The following is a 26,368-nucleotide window of genomic DNA, read 5'->3' on the forward strand; positions in this document are numbered from 1 at the left end:
TGTAAGACTCTATATTATTCCCTTTCTTCACAATCCTGTCAATGTGAATATTCCAGGAGAGGTTAGATCTGATGTCTATCCTCAAATAATTGTTTGGAGAAAAGATCTAGATTGTTGTCACAGTGCACTTCCAGTTCATTTTTTCTTGCAAGCCAGACAGGTAGGTTTTCCCCATGTTTTTGCCAGTGCTGGAAAAACTTCTTACACCTCGGTGTGTAAGATGAATCACATGTTGTTATTTATGGATGAATGCGTAAATTCATTAGCTACTGTTACAGTAATAAAATAGTGTTTTGACTAAAAGCATTTGTTTTATTTCAATTATTTCATCATTTGAAAAATACGGTATCTATCACTGGTAGAAGGTGCGGATTGAAACATCTGGCTCTCAGGTAATTGTTCCTGTGGTAACTCTACTCAGCCATGTTAACATCTTTTTTTTTTAAATAAACAATTAACAGTATTATTATCGTTATTATTAATATTGTATTCACTGTTCTTTTTTACAGAACCAGTTATGGAAACTGACCATAAAGACTGTGACTAAATGAGGAGAGCATCTCAGTAAAAGAGCAGACAACTGTAGTAGACACCACCCACCTGTCCGCACACACAATGGAAGAGTTACTTTAGTGCTTGCTTCATGGAAAAGAAAGCATCAAAATCACCCAGATATATAAATAAAATCAACAAAGACTTCCAAGATGAAATGCTACATAATACAGAAATAAAGCATATATCTTGATCAACTTCAACATATGATCCATTTCAAGCATCAATAATTTCTGGGCGTGGGAATATGGAACGCCAAAAATAAACCTGTCCATGAGCTAACACTGTCACACATTTTTTTGTCGAAATGAAATATGTATAAACAGTAAAATACATTGTGGGTACCATCAATTAATTTTTCTACTTGACACAAAAATATTACTATATGCACCCTAACTTAGCTCTGCTAAACAACTATCTAATTGTTTAATTTTTTTGAAATATTCATTATGCTAATGAAGGTAAACTTATGGCTATTTAACAATTCATCAACAACTTAATCAAAAATCTAAATTATTCTTTCTTTTTAGTGTCCTAAATATACAATGGAAATTGCTTTTGGTGATCAATTCTAATTAAGATTGAAAGTTTAAAGTTCTTTAGAAATATGTATAATATGGATGGTATACTCCACATTTGAAGAGAAATTAAGGGAACATTTTGTTATGAAAAAAGTGGATAAAACAGTTAATTGTCTTAAACTTAGATATTTCACTGGTTTGCATATTTCACTGATACTTATAAGACTAGCACTTCATTTTATCACTGCAAAAAGTTTTATTGAATGTTATTACCTACAAAAGAATGTCACAGAATTCTATTTTATACTGATCAGACTTCATATTCTAAAGTTATCCAGTCCAGTGGAAATAACTGACATGAAGAAGCAATTGAGAAAGTCTTACAAGATCAGGTGACTGTGTCTACTTTTTGTCAACTTTCCCACATATAACTGAGGTGACTGACAATCTTAATGGTCCTATCCTGAAGCAGAGTATGTGTATAGCCCAGTGTGTACTTATAACTGAACTTTGCAGACTGACTGTACATAGAAGTTTTCTCGTGGAAACATTTTTACATACATTAATACACAGATAAAATACAAACATCTCACTCACTTTACCATTCACATTCATATAATTCTATACATGTGTTCGAATTCCTCGCTGATTTATATACAAACATAACAAATTGTGAATATAACTTTCTTAGATATATTATGTGGAATACAGTTTGTTATCAATGAAAACATCTAAGCAAAACTGTCATTTCGTATACCCAGTGTCAATTATACAAGAGTTGTCAACAAGACAGTAAGCTCCACTATCTAAGGTTAAGCAGTACATATTCAAAACATGGAAATATTTGATAAACAAACAGCATCTTTACCAACAATCGACCTGACTGTTATATGTTCTGCCGTACTGTTCCGTAAAATGGATAATTAAAATATACTGAAAAGTTGTCCCCCTTTAAAAATGAATGCCATTTGTAAAGAAATAAAAATGAAAAATCGCTGAAAACTACATTCCACCCAGTTATGTGAAATTTCAGTGCTGTGACATTACTGCAAATGCATCAACAAAGATATGTAACAGTTCATTGAAAATGGTGAGTTTTTAAAGGCATAGAACTATCCGAAAGTGTGCAGTCCTTTTCCGGAAGTCAATGTATATTTCAGTAAATTGTCAATTGTTTTGTAGAGCAATATACATGTTTTATATGCTGTTCAATTATATGTGAAACAACCCTTTCTTTCGATGATTTGGTGTTGTTTGAAATTATTTTCCCAAAATGTCAGGCTAAGCATTAACAATTTCTAAGTTGAAACATGGACCATAACCTTGCAAGGCTTATGTAACTAAGTAATCTTATTACAATTTATAACCAATTAAAATTTTATTAAGACAATGACAACACTTCAACCAAATTTTCTAAGTCAAAAAAGAGTCATAATTAGTAAGTCTCTGTAAAGAGTTCTCTAACTCAGGTATGTATGTACATTTGATGACATGCGTGAAGGTTCAGTTGTTACTGAAATATAGCAGAACAGTTGCACACACAACTAAAACTGAATTTTCTAAATTGGAAAAGGGCCATAACTTACATTTAATCCAAACGAAAGTTATCTAGTAACTTCCTTTCCATAGGTGTGGAAACTGAATCATTGTGTGGAGTTTCATTTCAATACACAGAGTTGTTACTGAGAAACAGCCTTATACTTAGTTTCATGCATAACCTTAACCAAAGTTTCAAGTCAAAACTAAAGCCATAATTTGAATTAAGTTCAACCAAGAGTTACTTAACTTGTTAACTTTAATATGTGTGATGACTGGAAAATATTGTGTGAAGTTTCAATTTCATACATGTAGTTGTTCTCAAGATACAGCTTCACAGTTACATGGTAGACTTAAACCAAATTTTCCTAGTCAAGAAATGGCCATTTTTTTTAATTCAACCAAGAGTTAATGCAATCCAACTTGATTATTTCAGTAGGTTTGATGACTGGGTAGCATTTGGTGACTTTTCCAGTCCAATAAATGTAGTTCTTACAGAGATACATCTTGCTTATTGGTTGCATGCAAAATTTTCACCAAATTTTCAAATCACAAAAGGGTCACATTTTGAGTAAAATTCATCCAAGAGTTATCTAACTTGGTTATTTTAGTAGGTATGATGACTAGGAGGTCTTGTGTGAAGTTTCAATCTAATATAAATAATGGTTACTGAGATATTAACTTGCACACCTGCACACCAAGGTGTGATGCAGAGTGCTACATCAGGTTAATAAATAGAATAGCTCTCACTATTCTTGGAATAGTAAAGCTAAAACAGTGTGTGAGCTGTCAAGATAAATAGGATCATTTTGCAGAAATATATTTACTTTGTTATTATAAGTCCAGGTAAAATTACAGTACCAACTAATGTTATTCATCAATCTGATTCAAAATAAAAGAGAATACATTTCTTATCTGCAGAAGCATATTATTTGAAATTCTTCACATTGCTATCTTTAATTTAGTAGCTCATTTTAACTAAAAAAAAACAACAACAAAAAAACAAAAAAAAAAACTACCCTATTGTCAAGACATTTAAACGCATTCACCTTAAATCAGAACTATTTCATCTATGTCCAGAAACTGCATTCAGTATTTTTACAAACAAAAGTTATACATTCCTTTTTGTCAGAAGAGTAAAAGGATTTGTGGTATCATTCACATACAAAATTATGCAATTGTGTACAAAAAGCAGGATCATAAAAATGACATCACTCAGTAGCAGACATATTGCATGATTATTGCAAGCACTGAAACTTTGAAAATTTCATTTAAAATAATAATAAACCATTTAAAAATGTTTCTAAAAATGAGTTATCATATTAAATGTACATGTATCAATGAAAGATATACCTAGCATATATCAGTCAAATATATACCTAGCATATATCAGTGAAGGATATACCTAGCCTATGTCAGTCAGAGATATACCTAGCACATATCAGTCAGAGATATACCTAGCACATATCAGTCAAAGATATACCTAGCATATATCAGTGAAGGATATACCTAGTAACCTAACATATATCAGTCAGATATATACCTAGCACATATCAGCCAAAGATATACCTAGCACATATCAGTCAAAGATATACCTAGCACATATCAGTGAAGGATATACCAAGCCTATGTCAGTCAGAGATATACCTAGCCTATGTCAGTCAGAGATATATCTAGCCTATGTCAGTCAGAGATATACCTAGCACATATCAGTCAGAGATATACCTAGCCTATGTCAGTCAGAGATATACCTAGCACATATCAGTCAGATATATACCTAGCACATATCAGCCAAAGATATACCTAGCACATATCAGTCAAGATATACCTAGCAGATATCAGCCAAAGATATACCTAGCAATATCAGTGAAGGATACTACCTAGCAATATCGTCAAGATTATACCTAGCAATATCAGAAAGATATACCTAGTAACTAACATAATCCCAGATATTACCTAGCACATATCAGTCAAAGATATACCTAGCACATATCAATCAAAGATATACCTAGCACATATCAGTCAAAGATATACCTAGCATATACCAGTCAAAGATATGCCTAGCATATCTATCAAAGATATACCTAATATATATCAGTGAAAGATATACCTAGCATATATCAGTGAAAGATATACCTAGCATATATCAGTGAAAGATATACCTAGTATATACCAGTGAAAGATATACTTAGCATTTGTCTAAGCAAAGGTATTAAACACCTGAGAAATTCAAACCTAGGAACATGTAAATGTCACATAATGTATAAGATATACAAAACTATGTCAAAACATTGTAACAGAACTATAAACCACATATAAAATACTCAGTATATCAACAAACAGTAGCTTTTACAGAAACATAAAAATATTTTGAATATTAAGACTTTCACAAGTGGCATAGCCACAAATGAAACTGTACAATCTGGCATTCAAAAGAGATAGATAATTTGATCTTACATGTAAAACAACAAATTTTCTTTTTGTTTCAGGACTCTTTCAATGATTTTAACATCTTTTTCCCAATCTTGCCTACATTACATCATGTACAATATTATTATGTCAAAATGTTCATGTAAGAAAAGGTTAAATACATTCATTGATTTCTTTTACATTTTGATATGAAGTGTCTTACACATTTTTTATGTTCATGCTGTAACTATATACATTTTTGCTTTTAATGTTTTAAGGAAGTACATTTTTGACCAATCTCCCTATCTACAATTCATATTCCTTTACACTGAAGTGTACTTCCAACATATATTTTTCATTGTGAAAATACCATATATATTTAACACTAATATTTCACATGCAATAAATACAATTATTTGGTAGTAAGCAGCAGTATCTACTGCTAAATGTATGTTAATGAACAGTTGCTAATATTGTAAAGGTAGCAGCTGGTCAACAGTTCTCACTACTACACATCAGCCAGTCAACTTTGCTTCTTTGCTGTTAAACAAACATCAGGTAGTATGTCTATAGCCAGTAGTCAACAGTTACTAAGTTGTTATAGAAGGATGGCCACCATCAACTCTCTCCAGCTTCTCAAAATGTTTGCGTGCATTTTTAATGTTGATAAGAGTGGCTGCAGAAGCTAAAAAAGAAAAAAGAAACAGTTTTAATACTAACACTGCTACTACTAATTCTAATCTCGATAAAATCTGTGTTTAACAATAGGTTACAAGAAATATATACATCATGTTAAACAGCATCAACAGTAAAGAGATTGTACAACAGCTGGTATACAACAGTATACTTATAAATGTCTCTACCTTACAGTCATGACAGCCATACTATCATAAATAACAGTAAGTTCCCCTGACATACCATGTTCACTGACCCTGTATCAGGTTTCTAATCCCCCCCCCCCTCCATAAAGAGATAGGTACACCAGTATATATCTGATAAATCCCCAAGATATATTATAGTTACACATTTACAGATGAAATACAGAATTATAAAATGTCATCTTCATCAAGACAGTTAAAATATAGAACAAGGCAGTCTGAAAGACAGCTATATCCCCCGCCGCTGTTATGGATAGTGAAAGGGTTGATGGTATTGGGTGGAAGCATTGAATTGATTTTGTTAAGCATATTTTATAGTGACCTTGACCTTGAGCCTGCATGACTGACTTATGGGTTTTGCAAACCATCTCAAAAAGGTGAACACTTGACCAAACTTCAAGTGTTTTAGCAGAAATGGAGGGGACAGGAAATTGAAGGCTCAAAATTTGAGTTGTGACTTTGACCTTGAGCTTGCATGGGTGAATTTTGAGTTCTGTACATTATCTTCCAATCAGGAAAAACTGAGATAGAGTGAAAGTGCATCAAAACTTTAATCTGAAATTCTAAGTAAAAAGGGGGGATAATATTAGTATGAGAGTTATGGTCCTTGTGCCATATGATGTAGGTAATGATGAGGATTAACTATTTCAAGTTTAAAGCAAATCCATCAAGAAATTACAGAGATAAATAGTAAAAAGGGAAAGTGTAAAAAAACTTTAACCAAGGTGGGGACACCGACGTGAGTAGGATAGCTCTCCATATAGTCGAGCTAAAAAACTGACTTTCTGAATATGTCAATGCAAAATGTCATCTCCTTCAAGACAGAAAATATAAAAAACAGACTTTCCGAATATGTCAAGGCAAAATGTCATCTCCTTCATGACAGATCAGTTACATCAATAATATTCAAATATATTTGTGTTAAAACAAAAGAATACTTACGAATGCCAGGATCAGACATGACTACCATGACATATGTGTTGGGTGTAAACACGTCTATAAAGGCAGCAAAACGTGAGTTTCTAACTTCCATACTTTGAAATGAGGCAGCTAACTTACTACAACTCAGTTTAAACTGTTTGATTATATTACTGATCTTCTCAAATCTATGAATGTCTTTGTGCTGTTTTCGTTCACAGTGTGATATGACCTGTCAACAGAAAAAAATGTAATCTTCTTTATTTCTTGTTTTCACTAATCTTGAAATAACAAGGATTCTTGATCTACATTTGCATTAGGTCTTAGTGAACCTCCTGCTTAACTTTGGCCTGATATCTTATGAGGTATATTCTGAAAGTTACGATTCTATCCTCCTGTTTTTCTTAATAACTGATTTGAATCATGTGCAAAATACACCAATAGAAAGGTCTGTTTTTAACACCTATAATGATTTCATATAATACAGATATATATCTCTATGTAAGGTAAACTTTAAAAAGAAATACAAAAATGGTAAGTCAAATACACAGTGAATGTCAAAAGTGGGTTTGGTAATCTTCCATTTTCAAGGTTTTTAACATGTATAATATAGCTTTGTGACAACACTATTATAAGCATATGTACAATGTCAGTTTAACATATCAGTCTCAGATAAAATATCATAATTTGTGCTCACATGCTTAATAAGTTTTTCTTACTGTTTATAAACTGTAAGTTTTGGATCTCTTAAATTAAACCTTAAGCTATGTTTAAATTGGTCTGAATTATCAGATCACTTACAAACTTTTTTATCCAACAGTTCAACAGATATCAAAATCAGTTTAATCAAATTACTGTTTTAAGATGACGTCATAAGATTTGAAACCAAAATGTTAATAATTTAACATTCTGTCTATTATTTTGCATAAAGCATAATCTAATTGTGGTGCATGCAAAATTTCAAAAGAAAATTATGAAATATTACACAACAGTACTGGTTTTCATAAAGCATCATGTGACTTATAACTACTGCACAGTGGCAAAACAAAGACCAGTGAATACAAAGTACCATGCATGTAAATCTGTAAATTTGTTAAAACAGAAATGCCCGTATTAAATGTGATTTCAAATCTTTCTTTTGATGTATCTTGCACATGATTCGGCTCAGTCATAATGAAATTATGAAGCTATCAGCTTATTCAGAACACCTCTTATTTCCTTTATATGTAAAAGTTGAGTACCTACACATTTTACTAAACATTCCAAAATCTCAAGATTTAACATTATCTTAAACGAGAAAAGTTCACAGATAGAACTTTCTCTCTGTTAATTTCTATAAAGTCTTAATTATGCAAGAAAAAGTAAGCCTCCGAGCTGTAACACAAATATTTTATGCGCGTAAACTGAAAAATTATACCGAAAGAGTAAGTAAGCACCATGACTTCTAGAAGACCCGTTGAGAGCCCTGTATCACTCACCTGAACTAGTCAACAGTTAAAACCCTTTCAAACAAGGGACTGGCTGCAGCGTGACAGTTAAAACCCTTTCAAACAAGGGACTGGCTGCATTCTATGCCTCCAAATGATCTTTTCACAGATTTTATGTTACTATCACTAGTGATTAATATCCTTGGTGTGGATGATGATTTGGGACAACTCAAGTCCATTTAGTAAAAAATATCCTAAAATCAAAATAACAAGAGCTGTTCGTAAGACAGCACGCTCAACTTTTCTCAGTGCTTGACTCTGAGTTAGAGCATTGCCAGTAAAAGCTTTATAAAAGTTTAACAAAAAAAAGTTTAAAAAGGCATAACTTTGTCAAAATTCAATCTGAGTTACGGGGATTGTTTCTCCTTGTGTAAAATTTGATAGTAAATAACTGTTTTAAGTTTCAAGTCAATAGCTTTAATAGTAACAGAGACATCTGACTTTATCAAAAACTTTAACCAACAGCGACGCTGACACCGGGGCGAGGGCAATAGCTCTACTTTTTCCTCGAAAAGTTGAGCTAAAAATGGGGGCACTACTGTTGAAAAATCTGAGCCAGATTGATGGACCTTCTGTCATATACTGCTGGTGAGGATACGACAATTATTTTAAATTTAGAAAAGGCATTTAATAATGGACATAGTGTGCATCAACACTTTATTCTGTAATTTAAGTCAAAATAGGTGAATAATTCATGAAATAATCGTACCCGAGTTCTAACCCTAGAAATTAACCATGTACTGAGAAATCATTAAAATTTGTGGGTGACTAATTTGCATGGATTTTGTGGTTGAGTAAAACCATGAAATTGAATCCCAACGAACAATTAAAATTCCCATTCATTTTATGTTCAAAAGTTGAAATTCACAAATTCACATCCCCACGAAATTGCCATTTTGACCAAAACCATGGAATTTCATGTCCACGAAAATGAATGATTTTACAGTATCTAATTTGGCCAAGATGTCATAGAGACAAACATTTTGACCATGTTTTATGTAAATTAGGGTAGATCATTAACCAAGCTTTTGATTATCTGACCTAGTGGCATAGTTTTTGACCTCAGATACCTAACTTTTGGACTTCACCTAAATTTCATACCAAAAAAATATGATGATCAAGCCTCTAGAGTGTTAACAATGTTTTTCTATCATTCAATCTACTGACCTAGTTTAAGCTTTCAGGTAACCCAGTTTTAAAACCTGGATAAGATTTTAAAGGTACAAACATTCTGACAGACTGTTATGAAGATAAAGTAGTAAACATGGCCTCTAGAGAGTGAGCAATGTTTTTCTATGATATGAACAAGTGGCAAAGTTTCAGACCTCAGTTTTGAACTTGACATAGATTTTATACACAGACAAACATAAGTTATGATGACTAAGTACAACAAGAGGACCATGATGGTCCTGAATCGCTCACCTCTTCCCACATGACCCAGTTTTGAGTATGACCTCGTTTTTTCTATTATATGATATAGTGACCTAGTTTTTGAGCTCATGTGACCCAGTTCTGAACTTGACCTAGATATTATCGAGATAAAAATTCTAAAAGGTTTTTCTATTATTTGACCTATTGACCTAGTTTTCGAAGGTACTTGACCCTGTTTTGAATTTTACTTAGATATCATCAAGGTGAACATTCTCACTAATTTTCATGAAGATCTCAGAAAAATATGGCCTCTAGAAAGGTTACAAGGTTTTTCTATTTTTATACCTACTGGTCTAGTTTTTGACCGCACATGACCCAGTTTCGAAACTGACATAGATATCATCAAGGTGAACATTCAGATCAATTTTCATGAAGATCCATTGAAAAATATGGCCTCTAGAGAGGTCAAAAGATTTTTCTAATTTTAGACCTACTGACCTAGTTTTTAAATGCAGTTGACCCAGTTTCAAACTTGACCTAGATATCATCAAGATGAATATTTAGACCAACTTTCATACAGATCCCATGAAAAGTATGGCCTCTAGAGAGGTCACAAGGTTTTTTTATTATTTGACCTACTGACCTAGTTTTTTAAGGCATGTGACCCAGTTTCAAACTTGACCTAGATATCATCAAGGTGAACATTCTGACCAATTTTCATGAAGATCCATTCAAGGGTATGGCCTCTAGAGAGGTCACAAGGTTTTTCTATTTCAAGACCTAAGGACCTAGTTTTTGATCGCAGTTGACCCAGTTTCAAACTTGACCTATATATCATCAAGATAAACATTCAGACCAACTTTCATACAGATCCCATGAAAAATATGGCCTCTAGAGAGGTCACAACGTTTTTTCATTATTTGACCTACTGACCTACTTTTTGACGGCACGTGACCCACTTTCGAACTTGACCTAGATATCATCAAGATGAACATTCTGACCAATTTTTATGGAGACCCATTCACAAGTATGGCCTCTAGAGAGGCCACAAGGTTTTTCTATTCATAGACCTACTGACCTAGTTTTTGACCGCACATGACCCTGTTTCTAGATATCTTCAAGACGAACATTCAGACCAACTTTCATACAGATCCCATGAAAAATATGGCCTTTAGAGAGGTCACAAGGTTTTTCTATTTCAAGACTTACTGACCTAGTTTTTGAAGGCATGTGACCCACTTTCGAACCTGACCTAGATATCATCAAGATGAACATTCATACCAACTTTCATACAGATCCCATGAAAAATATGGCCTCTAGAGAGGTCACAAGGTTTTTCTATTTTTAGACCTACTGACCTAGTTTTTGATGGCACGTGACCCACTTTCAAACTTGACCTAGATATCATCAAGGTGAACGTTCTGACTAATTTTCATGAAGATCTCATGAAATATATGGCCTCTAGAGAGGTCACAAGGTTTTTCTATTTTTAGACCTACTGACCTAGTTTTTGACCGCAGTTGACCAAGTTTCAAACTTGACCTAGACATCATCAAGATGAACATTCAGACCAACTTTCATACAAATCCCATGAAAAATATGGCCTCTAGAGAGGTCACAAGGTTTTTCTATTATTTGACCTGCTGACCTAGTTTTTGAAGGCACGTGATCCAGTTTGGAACTTGACCTAGATATCATCAAGGTGAACGTTCTGACCAATTTTCATGAAGATCTTTTGAAATATATGGCCTCTAGAGAGGTCACAAGGTTTTTCTATTTTTAGACATGGTTCATACAGACAAGAGGGCCAAGATGGCCCTAGGTCGCTCACCTAAGAAACACTCCATAACAGTGTAAAACATGTTTGACCTAGTGATTTCATGGAAACAAATATTCTGACCAATTTTCATTAAGATTGGACCAAAAAATTGGTCTCTTGCGATAAAACAAGCATTTTCTTAGATATGACCTAGTTTTTGACCCTAGATGACCCATGTTCAAACTCGACCTAGATTTTATCAAGGCAATCATTCTGACCAAAATTCATGAAGATCAACTGAAAAATACAGCCTCTATCACATACAGAAGTTTTTTCTTTGATTTGACCAAGTGACATAGTTTTTGACCTCAGATGACCCATATTCAAATTCGACCTAGATTTCATTAAGGCAATCAACCTGACCAATTTTCATAAATATCAACTGAAAAAAACAGTCTCTATCGCATACACAAGATTTTTCTTTAATTTGACCTAGTGACCTGGTTTTTGACCTCAGATAACCCATATTCAAACGGACCTAGTTTTCATCAAGGCAATCACTCTGACCAAATTTCATGAAGATCAATTGAAAAATACATCCTCTATTGCATACACAATGTTTTTCTTCGATTTGACCTAGTGACCTAGTTTTTGACCCCAGATGACCCATTTTCGAAATCAGCCTAGATTTTATCAAGGTAATCATTCTAGCTAAATTTCATGAAGATCAGTTGAAAAATACAGCCTCTATCGCATACACAAGGTTTTTCTTTGATTTGACCTAGTGACCTAGTTTTTGACCCCAGATGACCCATTTTCGAACCTGGTCTAAATTTCATCAAGGCAATCATTCTGACCATACTTCATGAAGATCAATTGAAAAATACAGCCTCTATCGCATACACAAGGTTTTTACGTGATATGACCTAGTGACCTAGTTTTTGACCCCAGATGACCCATTTTCGAACTCGGCCTAGATTTCATCAAGGTAATCATTCTTTCCAATATTCATAAAGATCAATTGAAAAATACCGCCTCTATCGCATACACAAGGTTTTTCTTTGATTTGACCTAGTGACCTAGTTTTTGACTCCAGATGACCCATTTTCGATCTCGGCCTAGATTTTATCAAGGCAATTATTCTGACCAAAATTCATGAAGATCAATTGAAAAATACAGCCTCTATTGCATACACAAGGTTTTTCTTTGATTTGACCTAGTGACCTAGTTTTTGACCCGAGATGACCCATTTTCAAACTCGGCCTAGATTTTATCAAGGTTATCATTCTGACCAATATTCATGAGAAGAATTGAAAAATACAGCCTCTATCGCGTACACAAGGTTTTTCTTTGATTTGACCTAGTGACCTAGTTTTTGACCCCAGATGACCCATTTTCGAACTCGGCTTAGATTTCATCAAGGTTATCATTCTGACCAATATTCATGAAGATTAATTGAAAAATACCACCTCTATCGCATACACAAGGTTTTTCTTTGATTTGACCTAGTGACCTAGTTTTTGACCCAAGATGACCCATTTTCATACTTGGTCTAGATTTCATCAAAGTTATCATTCTGACCAATATTCATGAAGATTAAATGAAAAATACAGCCTCTATCGCATAAACAAGGTTTTTCTTTGATTTGACCTAGTGACCTAGTTTTTGACCCGAGATGATCCATTTTCGAACTCGGCCTAGATTTCATCAAGGTTATCATTCTGACCAATATTCATGAAGATTAATTGAAAAATACAGCCTCTATCGCATACACAAGTTAAATGTTGACAGAGGACGGACGACAGACGACAGACGCCAGACGACAGAGGACGGACGACGGACGCCGGACGACGGACGCCGGACATCGAGCGATCAGAAAAACTCACCTGAGCATTGCTCAGGTGAGCTAACAAGGCCAAGTCCAAGGACTTTTCATTTTCATGCACTAGTCTTATAGTTTTCAAGGACTTACTTATAAATAATACTTACACAGATTTGTAAATTCTAGCCGTTTTCTAGCCGTGACAAATTGACGCCATTTTAGTCAGGGGAGACAACGCTAACAGAAAGTACAAAACATTCGTACCCAAACTTCGCTTTCGTCCCGAACACATTCGACCTTTTTAATTACGGCGTTTTCGTAGCTCTGCCCATTGCTCGAAACTTGCCGATTTTATTCTAAAAGATTTACTTTTGATTTTCTGGGAGATTTTAATTGTCTAGCATACGAGAAAATAAGAAATTCAAGTACTTTTCAAGGTCTTTAGGCAATTTTCAAGCACTTTTCAAGACAAATTTTGTTTTCAAGGACTTTTCAACACTGCCCCTCATTTTCAAGTACTTTTCAAGCCTGTGCGAACCCTGTTAGACCTACTGACCTAGTTTTTGATGGCACGTGACCCAGTTTCGAACTTGCCCTAGATATCAACAAGGTGAACATTCTGACCAATTTTCATGAAGATCTTGTGAAATATATGGCCTCTAGAGAGGTCACAAGGTTTTTCTATTTTTAGGCCTACTGACCTAGTTTTTGATGGCACGTGACCCAGTTTCGAACTTGACCTAGATATCATCAAGATGAACATTCTGACCAATTTTCATAAAGATCCCACGAAAAATGTGACCTCTAGAGTGGTCACAAGCAAAAGTTTACGGATGGACGGACTAACGCACGAACGGACGACGGACGCTGCATGATCACAAAAGCTCACCTTGTCACTATGTGACAGGTGAGCTAAAAATGTGGTCTCTAAAGTGTTAACAAGGTCATCCATGGTCTGACCTTGTGACCTTGTTTCTGACTGCATGTAACCCAGTTTTGAAATCAATCTAAATTTCATAGAGACAAACATTCTGACTAAGCTTTATGAAGACCAAAAAGAAAATGTGGCACTAAAGTGTTTACTAGGTTTTTCTTTGATATGATCTAGTGACCTAATTTTTGATCTCAGGTACTACAATATATAAACTGACCTATATCTTTTTAAGACAAACATGAGAAAGTATTAAAAGATAAAACAGAAAATGTGACCTCTAGAAAGTTAACATTTTTTCTATGATTTGACATAGTTACGTAGTTTCTGACCTCTGGTAACCTAGTTTTGACCATGACCTAAATTTCAAAGAGACAAACAATCTTCAAAAGTTTAAAGAAGATCCAACAGAAAATGTCGCCTCTAGACTGTTCACAATTTTTTTCTACAATTGGCTTTTTACCTCAGGTAACCCAGTTTTGGATCTGTCCTAGACTTCGTCGAGAAAACCATTCTGACAAAGTTTCATAAATATGAGGTTGAAAGAGTGTTAAGGTTTTTCTATTAACTGACCTAGTGATCTAGTTTCTGATCCCAGATGACTTAGTGACAAACTCGTTCAGACTGTCTCAAAAGTAAATTCTAATAAAATTTCATTAAAATTGTGACCTGTAGAATGTTAACAGTCATACTGCTGACGATACACAACACAACGACAAAGAAGACAAGGTGGGCTAAAAAAAACAGTAAAGGAAAAGTGTACCTACCAAAAATGTTGCTTTCTCAAAGAGTAAAACTTCATCAGCATCAATGATACCCGTAAAGTTAGCTAATGTGTTCTCTAACTGTTTTACATTAGGTATAAGCTGGTAAACAATTGATGACCATGCCTGAAATACAATCACAAATGATAATAAATCAAACTCTGTATAGTATCCCAACTTGTAGACAAACATTTCAATGTAGTACATACACTTTAAAGTCAGAAAATAAATTATTATTATCAGATAGCAAATGTGATCAAAATAGGCATATACATCTCTAGCTGCAATATGGAGAAAAATGTCCTAAGTCCATATCAAAATATCAAGGACACAACTGTTACTTTGAAAAAACTATATACAATTTTTACATTTCAATATAAAATGAAAATGCTCAGTCTTCCATATTAGCTTGCTTATGTCATAAGAGATGTGAGCATTTACCATTGTGTTACCGATGGAAAGTTTGAATTGTTGCGTGACAGTTAAAACCCTTTCAAACAAGGGACTGGCTGCAGCGTGACAGTTAAAACCCTTTCAAACAAGGGACTGGCTGCATTCTATGCCTCCAAATGATCTTTTCACAGATTTTATGTAACTTTCACTAGTGATTAATATCCTTGGTGTGGATGATGATTTGGGACAACTTAAGTCCATTTAGTAAAAAATATCCTAAAATCAAAATAACAAGAGCTGTTCGTAAGACAGCACGCTCAACTTTTCTCAGTGCTTGACTCTGAATTAGAGCATTGCCAGTAAAAGCTTTATAAAAGTTTAACAAAAAAAAGTTAAAAAGGCATAACTTTGTCAAAATTCAATCTGAGTTACGGGGATTGTTTCTCCTTGTGTAAAATTTGATAGTAAATAACTGTTTTAAGTTTCAAGTCAATAGCTTTAATAGTAACAGAGACATTTGACTTTATCAAAAACTTTAACCCAACAGTGACGCTGACACCGGGGCGAGTGCAATAGCTCTACTTTTTCCTCGAAAAGTTGAGCTAAAAATGGGGGCATTATTGTTGAAAAATCTGAGCCAGATTGATGGACCTTCTGTCATACACTGCTGGTGAGGATATGACAATTATTTTGAATTTAGAAAAGGCATTTAATAATGGACATAAAGTGCATCAAAACTTTATTCTGTAATTTAAGTCAAAATAGGTGAATAATTCATGAAATAATCGTACCCGAGTTCTAACCCTAGTGTTATTATGATGTGGATGATGGAGTGGAACAACTGTTCTTAGTTTGAATCAAACCCATTTAATAATAACAGAGCTAGAGTGAAAACTTAAACTTGAAATTCTAAGAAAACAAGGCAGTCTGAAAGACAGCTATATCCCCCGCTGCTGTTATGGATAGTGAAAGGGTTGATGGTATTGGGTGGAAGCATTTACATTGTTAAGTATATTTCAAAGTCCATATATGAGGAAATCAATGAATTTGAAAATACTTCAAGGGGTTTAGGAGATACAGAGTGGACACAAAATGACAGGCTCAAACCTTTGACTTAAGAGTTGTGACCTTGACCCTGAGCCAACATGGCTAACTCATGAGTTCTGCACATTGTCTTGATGCGGTGAACATTTGACCCAAGTTTCGTGAAAATCCTTCACGGGGTTTAGAATATACAGACCTCAAACCTTTGACCTTGAGTACACTAGTATATGACAAACTTACCAAGTTTTAATCTCACTTGTATATGACAAACTTACGATGTTTAAATCTCACTAGTATCTGACAAACTTATGATGTCTAAATCTCACTGGTATCTGACAAACTTACGATATTTAAATCTCACAGGTATCTGACAAACTTACAATATTCAAATCACACAAGTATATGACAAACTTATGGTATTTAAAGCTCATTGGTATATGATAAACTTACGATGTTTAAATCTCACTGGCATATGACAAAGTTATGATGTTTAAAACTCACTGATATCTGACAAACTTAATTACGATGTTACAACTCACTGGTATCTGACAAACTTACGATGTTTTAATCTCACTGGTATCTAACAAACACGATATTTAAATATTACTGGTACCTGCTGTTATGGATAGTGAAAGGGTTGATGGTATTGGGTGGAAGCATTTACATTGTTAAGTATATTTCAAAGTCCATATATGAGGAAATCAATGAATTTGAAAATACTTCAAGGGGTTTAGGAGATACAGAGTGGACACAAAATGACAGGCTCAAACCTTTGACTTAAGAGTTGTGACCTTGACCCTGAGCCAACACAGCTAACTCATGAGTTCTGCACATTGTCTTGATGAGGTGATCATGGGGTTTAGGATATACAGACCTCAAACCTTTGACCTTTAGTACACTAGTATATGACAAACTTACCAAGTTTTAATCTCACTTGTATATGACAAACTTATGATGTTTAAATCTCACTAGTATTTGACAAACTTATGATGTCTAAATCTCACTGGTATCTGACAAACTTATGATATTTAAATCTCACAGGTATCTGACAAACTTACAATATTTAAATCACACTAGTATATGACAAACTTACGGTATTTAAAGCTCATTGGTGTATGATAAACTTACGATGTTTAAATCTCACTGGCATATGACAAAGTTATGATGTTTAAAACTCACTGATATCTGACAAACTTAATTATGATGTTACAATCTCACTGGTATCTGACAAACTTACGATGTTTTAATCTCACTAGTATCTGACAAACTTACAATGTTTAAATCTCACTGGTATCTAACAAACAAGATATTTAAATATTACTGGTATCTGCCAACTTACGATGTTTAATTCTCACTGGTTTTAAATCACTCTGGTATCTGACAAAATTACAATCTTTAAATCTCACTGGTATATGACAACTTACGGTTTAAATCTCCCTGGTTTTTAAACCTCACTGGTATATGACTGGTATATGACAAACTTACGGTGTTTTACTCTCGCTGGTATATGACAAACTTACGGTGTTTAAATCTCGCTGGTATGTGGCAAACTTACAAGGTTTAAATCTCCCTGGTATATGACAAACTTACGGAGTTTAAATCTCGCTGGTATGTGGCAAACTTACAAGGTTTAAATCTCCCTGGTATATGACATACTTACGATGTTCAAATCTCAATGGTGTATGACAAAGTTACAATGTTAAAATCTCCCTGGTATATGACATACTTACGATGTTTAAATCTCAATGGTGCATGACAAAGTTACAATGTTAAAATCTCCCTGGTATATGACATACTTACGATGTTTAAATCTCAATGGTGTATGACAAAGTACAATGTTAAAATCTCCCTGGTATATGACAAACTTACGGTGTTTAAATCTCGCTGGTATGTGGCAAACTTACAAGGTTTAAATCTCCCTGGTATATGACATACTTACGATGTTTAAATCTCAATGGTGTATGACAAAGTTACAATGTTAAAATCTCCCTGGTATATGACATACTTACGATGTTTAAATCTCAATGGTGTATGACAAAGTTACAATGTTAAAATCTCCCTGGTATATGACAAACTTACGGTGTTTAAATCTCGCTGGTATGTGGCAAACTTACAAGGTTTAAATCTCCCTGGTATATGACAAACTTACGGTGTTTAAATCTCGCTGGTATGTGGCAAACTTGCAAGGTTTAAATCTCCCTGGTATATGACAAACTTACGGTGTTTAAATCTCGCTGGTATGTGGCAAACTTACAAGGTTTAAATCTCCCTGGTATATGACATACTTACGATGTTTAAATCTCAATGGTGGATGACAAAGTTACAATGTTAAAATCTCCCTGGTATATGACATACTTACGATGTTAAAATCTCAATGGTGTATGACAAAGTTACAATGTTAAAATCTCCCTGGTATATGACAAACTTACGGTGTTTAAATCTCGCTGGTATGTGGCAAACTTACAAGGTTTAAATCTCCCTGGTATATGACATACTTACGATGTTTAAATCTCAATGGTGTATGACAAAGTTACAATGTTAAAATCTCCCTGGTATATGACATACTTACGATGTTTAAATCTCAATGGTGTATGACAAAGTTACAATGTTAAAATCTCCCTGGTATATGACAAACTTACGGTGTTTAAATCTCGCTGGTATGTGGCAAACTTACAAGGTTTAAATCTCCCTGGTATATGACAAACTTACGGTGTTTAAATCTCGCTGGTATGTGGCAAACTTACAAGGTTTAAATCTCCCTGGTATATGACAAACTTACGGTGTTTAAATCTCGCTGGTATGTGGCAAACTTACAAGGTTTAAATCTCCCTGGTATATGACAAACTTACGATGTTTAAATCTCAATGGTGTATGACTGACCGTTTAATACCATACCTTATATAATGTCTCATCCCATATTGACGTTGCAAAACATGTACACTCTAAAGGTTTTGAAAGGCGTTTTAGGTCATCCTCTCTCTCTCGAATAATCTATAATATATAATGTGAACTATATTTGTATATTATCACAACTGTTACACCAGGAAAGTTTCTGTTACAAGGTGCACTCTGTTTGTTCCTCTGATCTTAACATTGTTTATCAACTGAACATGAACAGTACTACAAAAACAATATACATTGTACACTTATAATATATATCTGCCACTAGAAACATTACATGACTACTTACATAAACTGCTCATCCATAGTTTGTGCCATATGATCATTATACAGTCATTTCATGTTTACTGGGCTAATAATATACCAAAAATAAAATGGGGAAAACTAATTTCTATTTCATGCAATGAAACACTTATTGAATAGGTTGCAAGTCAAGAGTATACTATTGCTCTGTAAATATTAAGTGCCTATACAGATTGTTCTATTAGTACCAGGCTACTCAAAACAAATATTGCAGACTATCACATCTTGAGTATGATTTAGGCTTTCAAATCTCTCATAATTCTAACTGAAAGTTTCATGCTCTGTGGCATGAAACTACTTACCAATTCCCTCTGATCATCTTGAACAAGGTCCATTTTATGTATGAGACAGAAGACCTTGGCTTCAGGTGAGTTCTGCAAAATAGCCTCTAAACATGACTGGTAATAATGCATATCTTTCTCTAATTCCCGACTCTCTACATCAAACACATAGATCAGCACTTCAACATTCCGGAAGATGTTGTCTCGTTGACTAGCAAAATAATTCTCCATGAAAGCCTCTTGACTGAAATAACGTAACAATCACCATTAATTTTGGTTAGGCTTATTATCAGCTGACAATGGCCAAGTGGTGTTTTATTTTATAAATAATTATATACTTTCAACAGTTTTTGGTTCTTTTTATATAGATTTGGGGACTGCATTTCTTGATAGAGCTTGACAGATTTTTCTGCAGATGGGAATATCAGACTCTTGGGTAACTGTGTAGAAAATGCATTTCTGTAAATAGAAATATGTCAGTATAGACCAATGCAAGTGTGTTCTTTTTTTTTTTTAAGTTTAGCCTGGGAAAAGCTGAAAGCCATCAGAGGTCATTTTCTGTGTTGTCAAAAAAAAAAAAATGCATACACTTGCTTTATAAAATTTAATATGTACCAGCCCTCTTAAGGATATAACAGGATTATATTCAAACTAATACAGCAGTATAGTGCTCAAAAATTAGAATAAACAAAATGCATTGAAACTAGCCAGAAGACGTTAGCATTGTACAATATGAGACTGTGTACACCATTCCAATTAAAAATTCAAAACCTGAATACATGATATACATTTCAAGATACTAAAATTGCTCTCTTACCCTCCACAGTCCCATAAATTAAGTACAAGGTTTCCCAGGAAACGTACATGAGAATGCTCAACATCAACTGAAAACATAAACATGTATACCAGTAACTTGAAAGATAGTGATTATATAATAAACACAATGTTAAGGAGGCCTGATAATGCATATGTTCAAACAGTGCAAGGACTTTCATCCTTATATAATACAAGATTTAGCTTACCAAAAGGTTCCTTCTAGCGCATATTAAATATTCTTTTTAAGGGATCTTTAATAAAACAATTATGAACTATGTGTTTTACTAGTTTACGTGCATTCTTATCTATTTATTATAAGAACACTTACAGTTATTTCACACAAACATTTATTTAACTTAAAATAATAAACAAACACCTATAGATGAGCGATTCTATCTAAATATTATCTGCGGACAATAAATACCATCACTCTGTCAAAATTTCGGGAACCATTGTCGACAGCTGTCCTAGTGGCACAGATCAGAATTTGGTCGTATGTTTGCCTATTTCTAATTAGCAATACAATGGCAGAAAAGTTCTGCCTAATGCCAGTAATTGCATTGCATGCTCCAGAACGACTAAACCAGGAGAAAAAGGGCTTTTATTTAAGTCGGCACCAAGAAACTAATGGATTTGAAAAAAGTGCGTACAAAAAGTTCACAGCTTGAAAATTACAAAACAATTAATCAAAAGGCATGAAATCACAAAGTTCGAAATATTTTATAGCTCATTAAGTGAAGAAATGCATTATACAGTTCTTGATAAAAACAAGGGAAGTAATTGAAATGTTGTAATCCGGTGACAGTACGTATGGTGCAATAGCATTTACAGACAAGTGAAAAATCTCGAACTACTTTATTAGTACAGTATGTTATGATGGTAATACTTAAAATGTCAAAATAATAAAGTTGGTATGAATAAAATCAAAAAAGAACCTCTGGAAGCAGCAAAGAATGCAACCGCATACAGTAGCTGTAAATGGGTACCAGCAAATTGCTGGGGGTGAGGTATAATTGGTTTTAACTGTTCTTAATATAGGGTCACAGAAAAGCTCTATAGAGCTTATGTTAATTGTTTTCATCAAGCTTTACCTTTAATTTTTGGGCGGGCGTCTATTTTTAGATGATGAATATTCATTTAGTTAATCTCGATTCTACCCCCTATGACATGTAAGATTTAGGAGTAGGATAGTTTAAACTAAATTATTGTTTTTTGTAGGTCTGTTATTACGTAGTTGTAATTCACTAAAGACTGACTTAAAGATGCGTAATAACACAATGGCAAAGAGGCTATTTGTAATGAATATGCATGAGTACAAAATGGCGGCACCCTGCTGGAATTCGGATGCCTTTGATGATACCATTGTATCCATTACCTGCTCAGTCAAGTGTGACATGTTCACCATAAGTGTTCCTTCTCATGAGAAGGAACAATAAGACAATTTTCAGATACTTGCCTGTTCAAGCCTGGTAAACTACAGAGCTACCTCTTTAAGAGGTATACAGTAAACTGCTCTGTCGCAACTTCAGAGGTAGTGCACATCCCAATAAAAGAACATCAACAAAGGTGAGTGTCATCATATTTTTTGCATTTTTACAAGCAGTGTATCAAATATCAAAAATCGGGGAATGGTAGGCGATGTAGATATGATTTAACTTTACAGAGAACTTTAAGTTTGCTAATTCATTCTTAATTTGTGGTCGTGGTGTTGTTAACCAATAAGCTGATTTTGCAGTACATTTTGCCATTTCGTCATGAAAGCACTTTCATTGTCAAATATTTACATTTTAACTAATATTAAGAAGCAAACCGAGTAGGCGTGAGATAGCTGTAAAATATACAATGCATTTGGAAATAAAATATGTACCGAAAATGGTTCAGGAGTAAAATTATTCACTTTTTATTGCGAGAGATAGCTCTGTCGTGAAGGAGATAGTCATGTCGCTAAGGAGATAGCTCTGTGTTGCATTAACAGTTTTGAGCAGTGTTGAATGCAGCGGGACAGTAGTTATGTCCACTTACGAGATACAATTCAATTATCTTATTTTTATATTTATACATCATTTGTATCATATATATTGTTTATATTTTCTTATATTTTTTTTAACTTACTATCAAGTCCTCCTACAGACACATCGAAAATAGTCAGGGAGTTCAAACTTAAAGCCCATGATCAATAGATCTGCACTTTCACTATTGATCTAAGCGAGCTGGCTATATTTTCTTAGAATCGGCATGTGCTACTTTTTCTATAAAAAAGATAAATTCTGTTAGAGAATAATTAATGCGTGAAATTATCTTGAGAAAAGCAAGGGTTGCCTGTAACTTTAGTGGAAGTGGCTCTGATACTTGTTTACACTACCTATTACACTATATTACATTCAGATATGATACCATAATTGCTTTTCGTTCAGAACATGACCAGTTTGTTTGTACGTACCAGTAAATAAAATATACTTTGTACAAATATCAGAGTCGCTGTGACTTCATAAATCTACGAGCATGTTCAAATGCACTAATGAATCTAAAATCTGAAAGTTTTAAACAGTCATGCTGATTTACGAGCTAGATAAACTTTATAGGACAACTTTACATGGAGGCTAATCATAATGCATTTAGTGTTTTAACAATGTCTGCATTTAATTAGCAAACTCAATTAAACATACAATTATTGACACAATTACTGCAGTGATCGAATTCTAAATTGAAGAATTAATTTATAATTGAAATTCTAATATTCTCAGCTATTTTCTTTTCTATCAATTTATCTTTTATCTAAACCAGTCAGACGGTCACGCGTTTGTCGAAAGGGTCGTGACTTCAGATTTTGAGTAAAATTATCTTTCTTTAGAATTTGAATTTTGTCATATCATGACGTAAGAACACTAGCATCTTTAAATTGCGAAATTATGGAGAAAAAAAAACATGCCCGAGCCGGTGATCACATTTCCTTATTCATGTACTGTGAAATCATTTAAATTCGCTAGCATGAAATTGCGCGCAAACGGCAAAAAGACAGTTACGCGCGGGTTTTAATTTGAGCATTGTGGCATAGCTTTTGATCCAAGATAACCCATATTAAAAGTTGACCTAGATTTCATCAAGGCAATCATTCTGACCAAATTTTCATGAAAATCAATTGAAAAACTTCAGCCTCTATCACATATTCAAAGCTTTCCTTTGATTTAACCAGGTGACCTAGTTTTTATTCCAGTTAACCCATATTCAAATTTATCCTAGATTTTATCCAGACAAACATTCTCATCAAATTTCATAAAGATACAGTGTAAAATGCAGTTCCTATTGCATAGATAAGGTATTTCTTTAATTTGACCTAGTGACATAGTTTTTGACCCCAGATAATACATTTTCTTACTTGACCTAGATTTAAACAAGACAACCATTTTGACTAAATTTCATGAAGATCAATTGAAAAATACAGCCTCTATTGCATACACAAGCTAAATGTTAACAGAGAGACAGACAGACGACTGACGACGACATCGAGTGATCACAATTACTCACCTGAGCAAAAAAGTAAACAGAATGTACAACTATTCAAAACTTACAATTATAACCTCATGAAAAAACCTTTATCAAAACAATACATGGAAAATTATATATGTATATCAAATGGAACAGTAACTTTATATTATTTCAATTGAGGACAACCCAAAATAAATATTAAAACGTTTAAATTATGAACACAGAGCTCTGTTCATGCTACACAGAGCTATCTCCTTAGCGACATGACTATCTCCTTCACGACAGAGCTACCTCTCACAATAAAAATTGAATAATTGTATACCTGAACCATTTTCGGTACATATTTTATTTCCAAATGCATTGTATATTTTACAGCTATCTCACGCCTACTCGGTTTGCTTCTTAATATTAGTTAAAATGTAAATATTTGACAATGAAAGTGCTTTCATGACGAAATGGCAAAATGTACTGCAAAATCAGCTTATTGGTTAACAACACCACGACCACAAATTAAGAATGAATTAGCAAACTTAAAGTTCTCTGTAAAGTTAAATCATATCTACATCGCCTACCATTCCCCGATTTTTGATATTTGATACACTGCTTGTAAAAATGCAAACAAGAGGGCCATGAAGGCCCTGTATCGCTCACCTGACCTATTGACCTAAAGATCATCAAGATCAACATTCTGACCAAGTTTCATTAAGATATGGTCATAAATGTAGCCTCTAAAGTGTTAACTAGCTTTTCCTTTGATTTGACCCGGTGACCTAGTTTTTGCCCCCACATGACCCAGATTCGAACTTGACCTAAAGATCATCAAGATTAACATTCTGATTAAGTTTCATGAAGATACAGTCATAAATCTGGCCTCTAGAGTCTTAACAAGCTTTTCCTTTGATTTGACCTAGTGACCTAGTTTTTTAACACACCTGACCCAGATTTAAACTTGACCTATAGATCATCAAGATTAACATTCTGACCAAGTTTCATTAAGATATGGTCATAAATGTGGCCTCTAAAGTGTTAACTAACTATTCCTTTTATTTGACCCCCGTGACCTAGTTTTTGACCGGACATGACCCAGATTCGAACTTGACCTAAAGACCATCAAGTTTAACATTCTGACCAAGTTTCATGAAGATATAGTCAAAAATGTGGCCTCTAGAGTGTTAACAAGCTTTTCCTTTGATATGACCTAGTGACCTAGTTTTTGACTCCATCTGACCCAGATTTAAACTTGACCTAAAGATTATCAAGATTAACATTCTGACCAAGTTTCATTAAGATATGGTCATAAACGTGGCCTCTACAGTGTTAATTAGCTTTTCCTTTGATTTGACCCGGTGACCTAGTTTTTGACCCGACATGACCCAGATTCAAAATTGCCCTAAAGATCATCAAGTTTAACATTCTGACTAAGTTTCATGAAGATATAGTCATAAATGTGGCCTCTAGAGTGTTAACAAGCTTTTCCTTTGATATGACCTAGTGACCTAGTTTTTGACCCCACCTAACCCAGATTTGAACTTGAGCTATAGATCATCAAGATTTGACCAAGTTTCATTAAGGTATGGTCATAAATGTGGCCTCTAGTGTAAACTAGCTTTTCATTTGATTTGGCTTGGTGACCTAGTTTTTTATCCTACATGACCCAGATTCAAACTGGACCTTAAGATCATCAATATTAACAATCTGACCAAGTTTCATGAAGATACAGTCATAAATGCGGCTTCAACAGTGTTAACAAGCTTTTCCTTTGATTTGACCTGGTGACCTAGTTTATGATCCCAGATAACCAAATATCGAACTCGTCCAAGATTTTATTAAGGGTAACATTCTGACCAAGTTTCATTAAGATTGGGCCAAAAATGTGACCTCTATAGTGTTAACAAGCTTTTTCTTTGATTTGACCTGGTGACCTAGTTTTTGACCCCAGATGACCCAATATCGAACTCGTCCAAGATTTTATTGAGGGTAGCATCCTGACCAAGTTTCATTAAGATTGGGCCAAAATTGTGACCTCTAGAGTGTTAACAAGCTTTTCCTTTGATTTGACCTGATGACCTAGTTTTTGACCCCAGATGACTTAATATCGAACTCATCCAAGATTTTATTGAGGGTAACATTCTGACCAAGTTTCATTAAGATTGGGCCAAAAATGTGACCTCTAGAGTGTTAACAAGCTTTTCCTTT

The 26,368-nt window shown here is 34.1% G+C and overlaps 1 protein-coding gene across 4 annotated transcripts in view; it reads right to left on the bottom strand.

Moving 5' to 3' along the window:
* Window positions 1-291: 291 nt before the first annotated feature.
* LOC123531975 (ras-related GTP-binding protein A) overlaps window positions 292-26,368 on the bottom strand; it is a 38,718-nt gene continuing 12,641 nt past the window's right edge. Inside the window, exons 3-10 of one of the 4 annotated variants that reach the window (XM_053517492.1) lie at window positions 20,688-20,754; window positions 19,892-20,114; window positions 19,281-19,376; window positions 14,952-15,074; window positions 6,839-7,046; window positions 4,566-5,703; window positions 4,153-4,412; window positions 292-4,066 (exon numbers count right to left, since the gene is read on the bottom strand). In XM_053517492.1, the coding sequence (XP_053373467.1) occupies window positions 5,609-5,703; window positions 6,839-7,046; window positions 14,952-15,074; window positions 19,281-19,376; window positions 19,892-20,114; window positions 20,688-20,754 (812 nt within the window). In that variant the 3' untranslated portion in view covers window positions 292-4,066; window positions 4,153-4,412; window positions 4,566-5,608. Of the gene's footprint in view, window positions 4,413-4,565; window positions 5,704-6,838; window positions 7,047-14,951; window positions 15,075-19,280; window positions 19,377-19,891; window positions 20,115-20,687; window positions 20,755-26,368 lie in introns of all 4 variants that reach the window. The other 3 variants (XM_053517491.1, XM_053517490.1, XM_053517489.1) reach the window with 3 other exon arrangements.

This window comes from Mercenaria mercenaria, chromosome 11 (genome assembly GCF_021730395.1).
Source record: "Mercenaria mercenaria strain notata chromosome 11, MADL_Memer_1, whole genome shotgun sequence".
Taxonomy (NCBI): domain Eukaryota; kingdom Metazoa; phylum Mollusca; class Bivalvia; order Venerida; family Veneridae; genus Mercenaria; species Mercenaria mercenaria.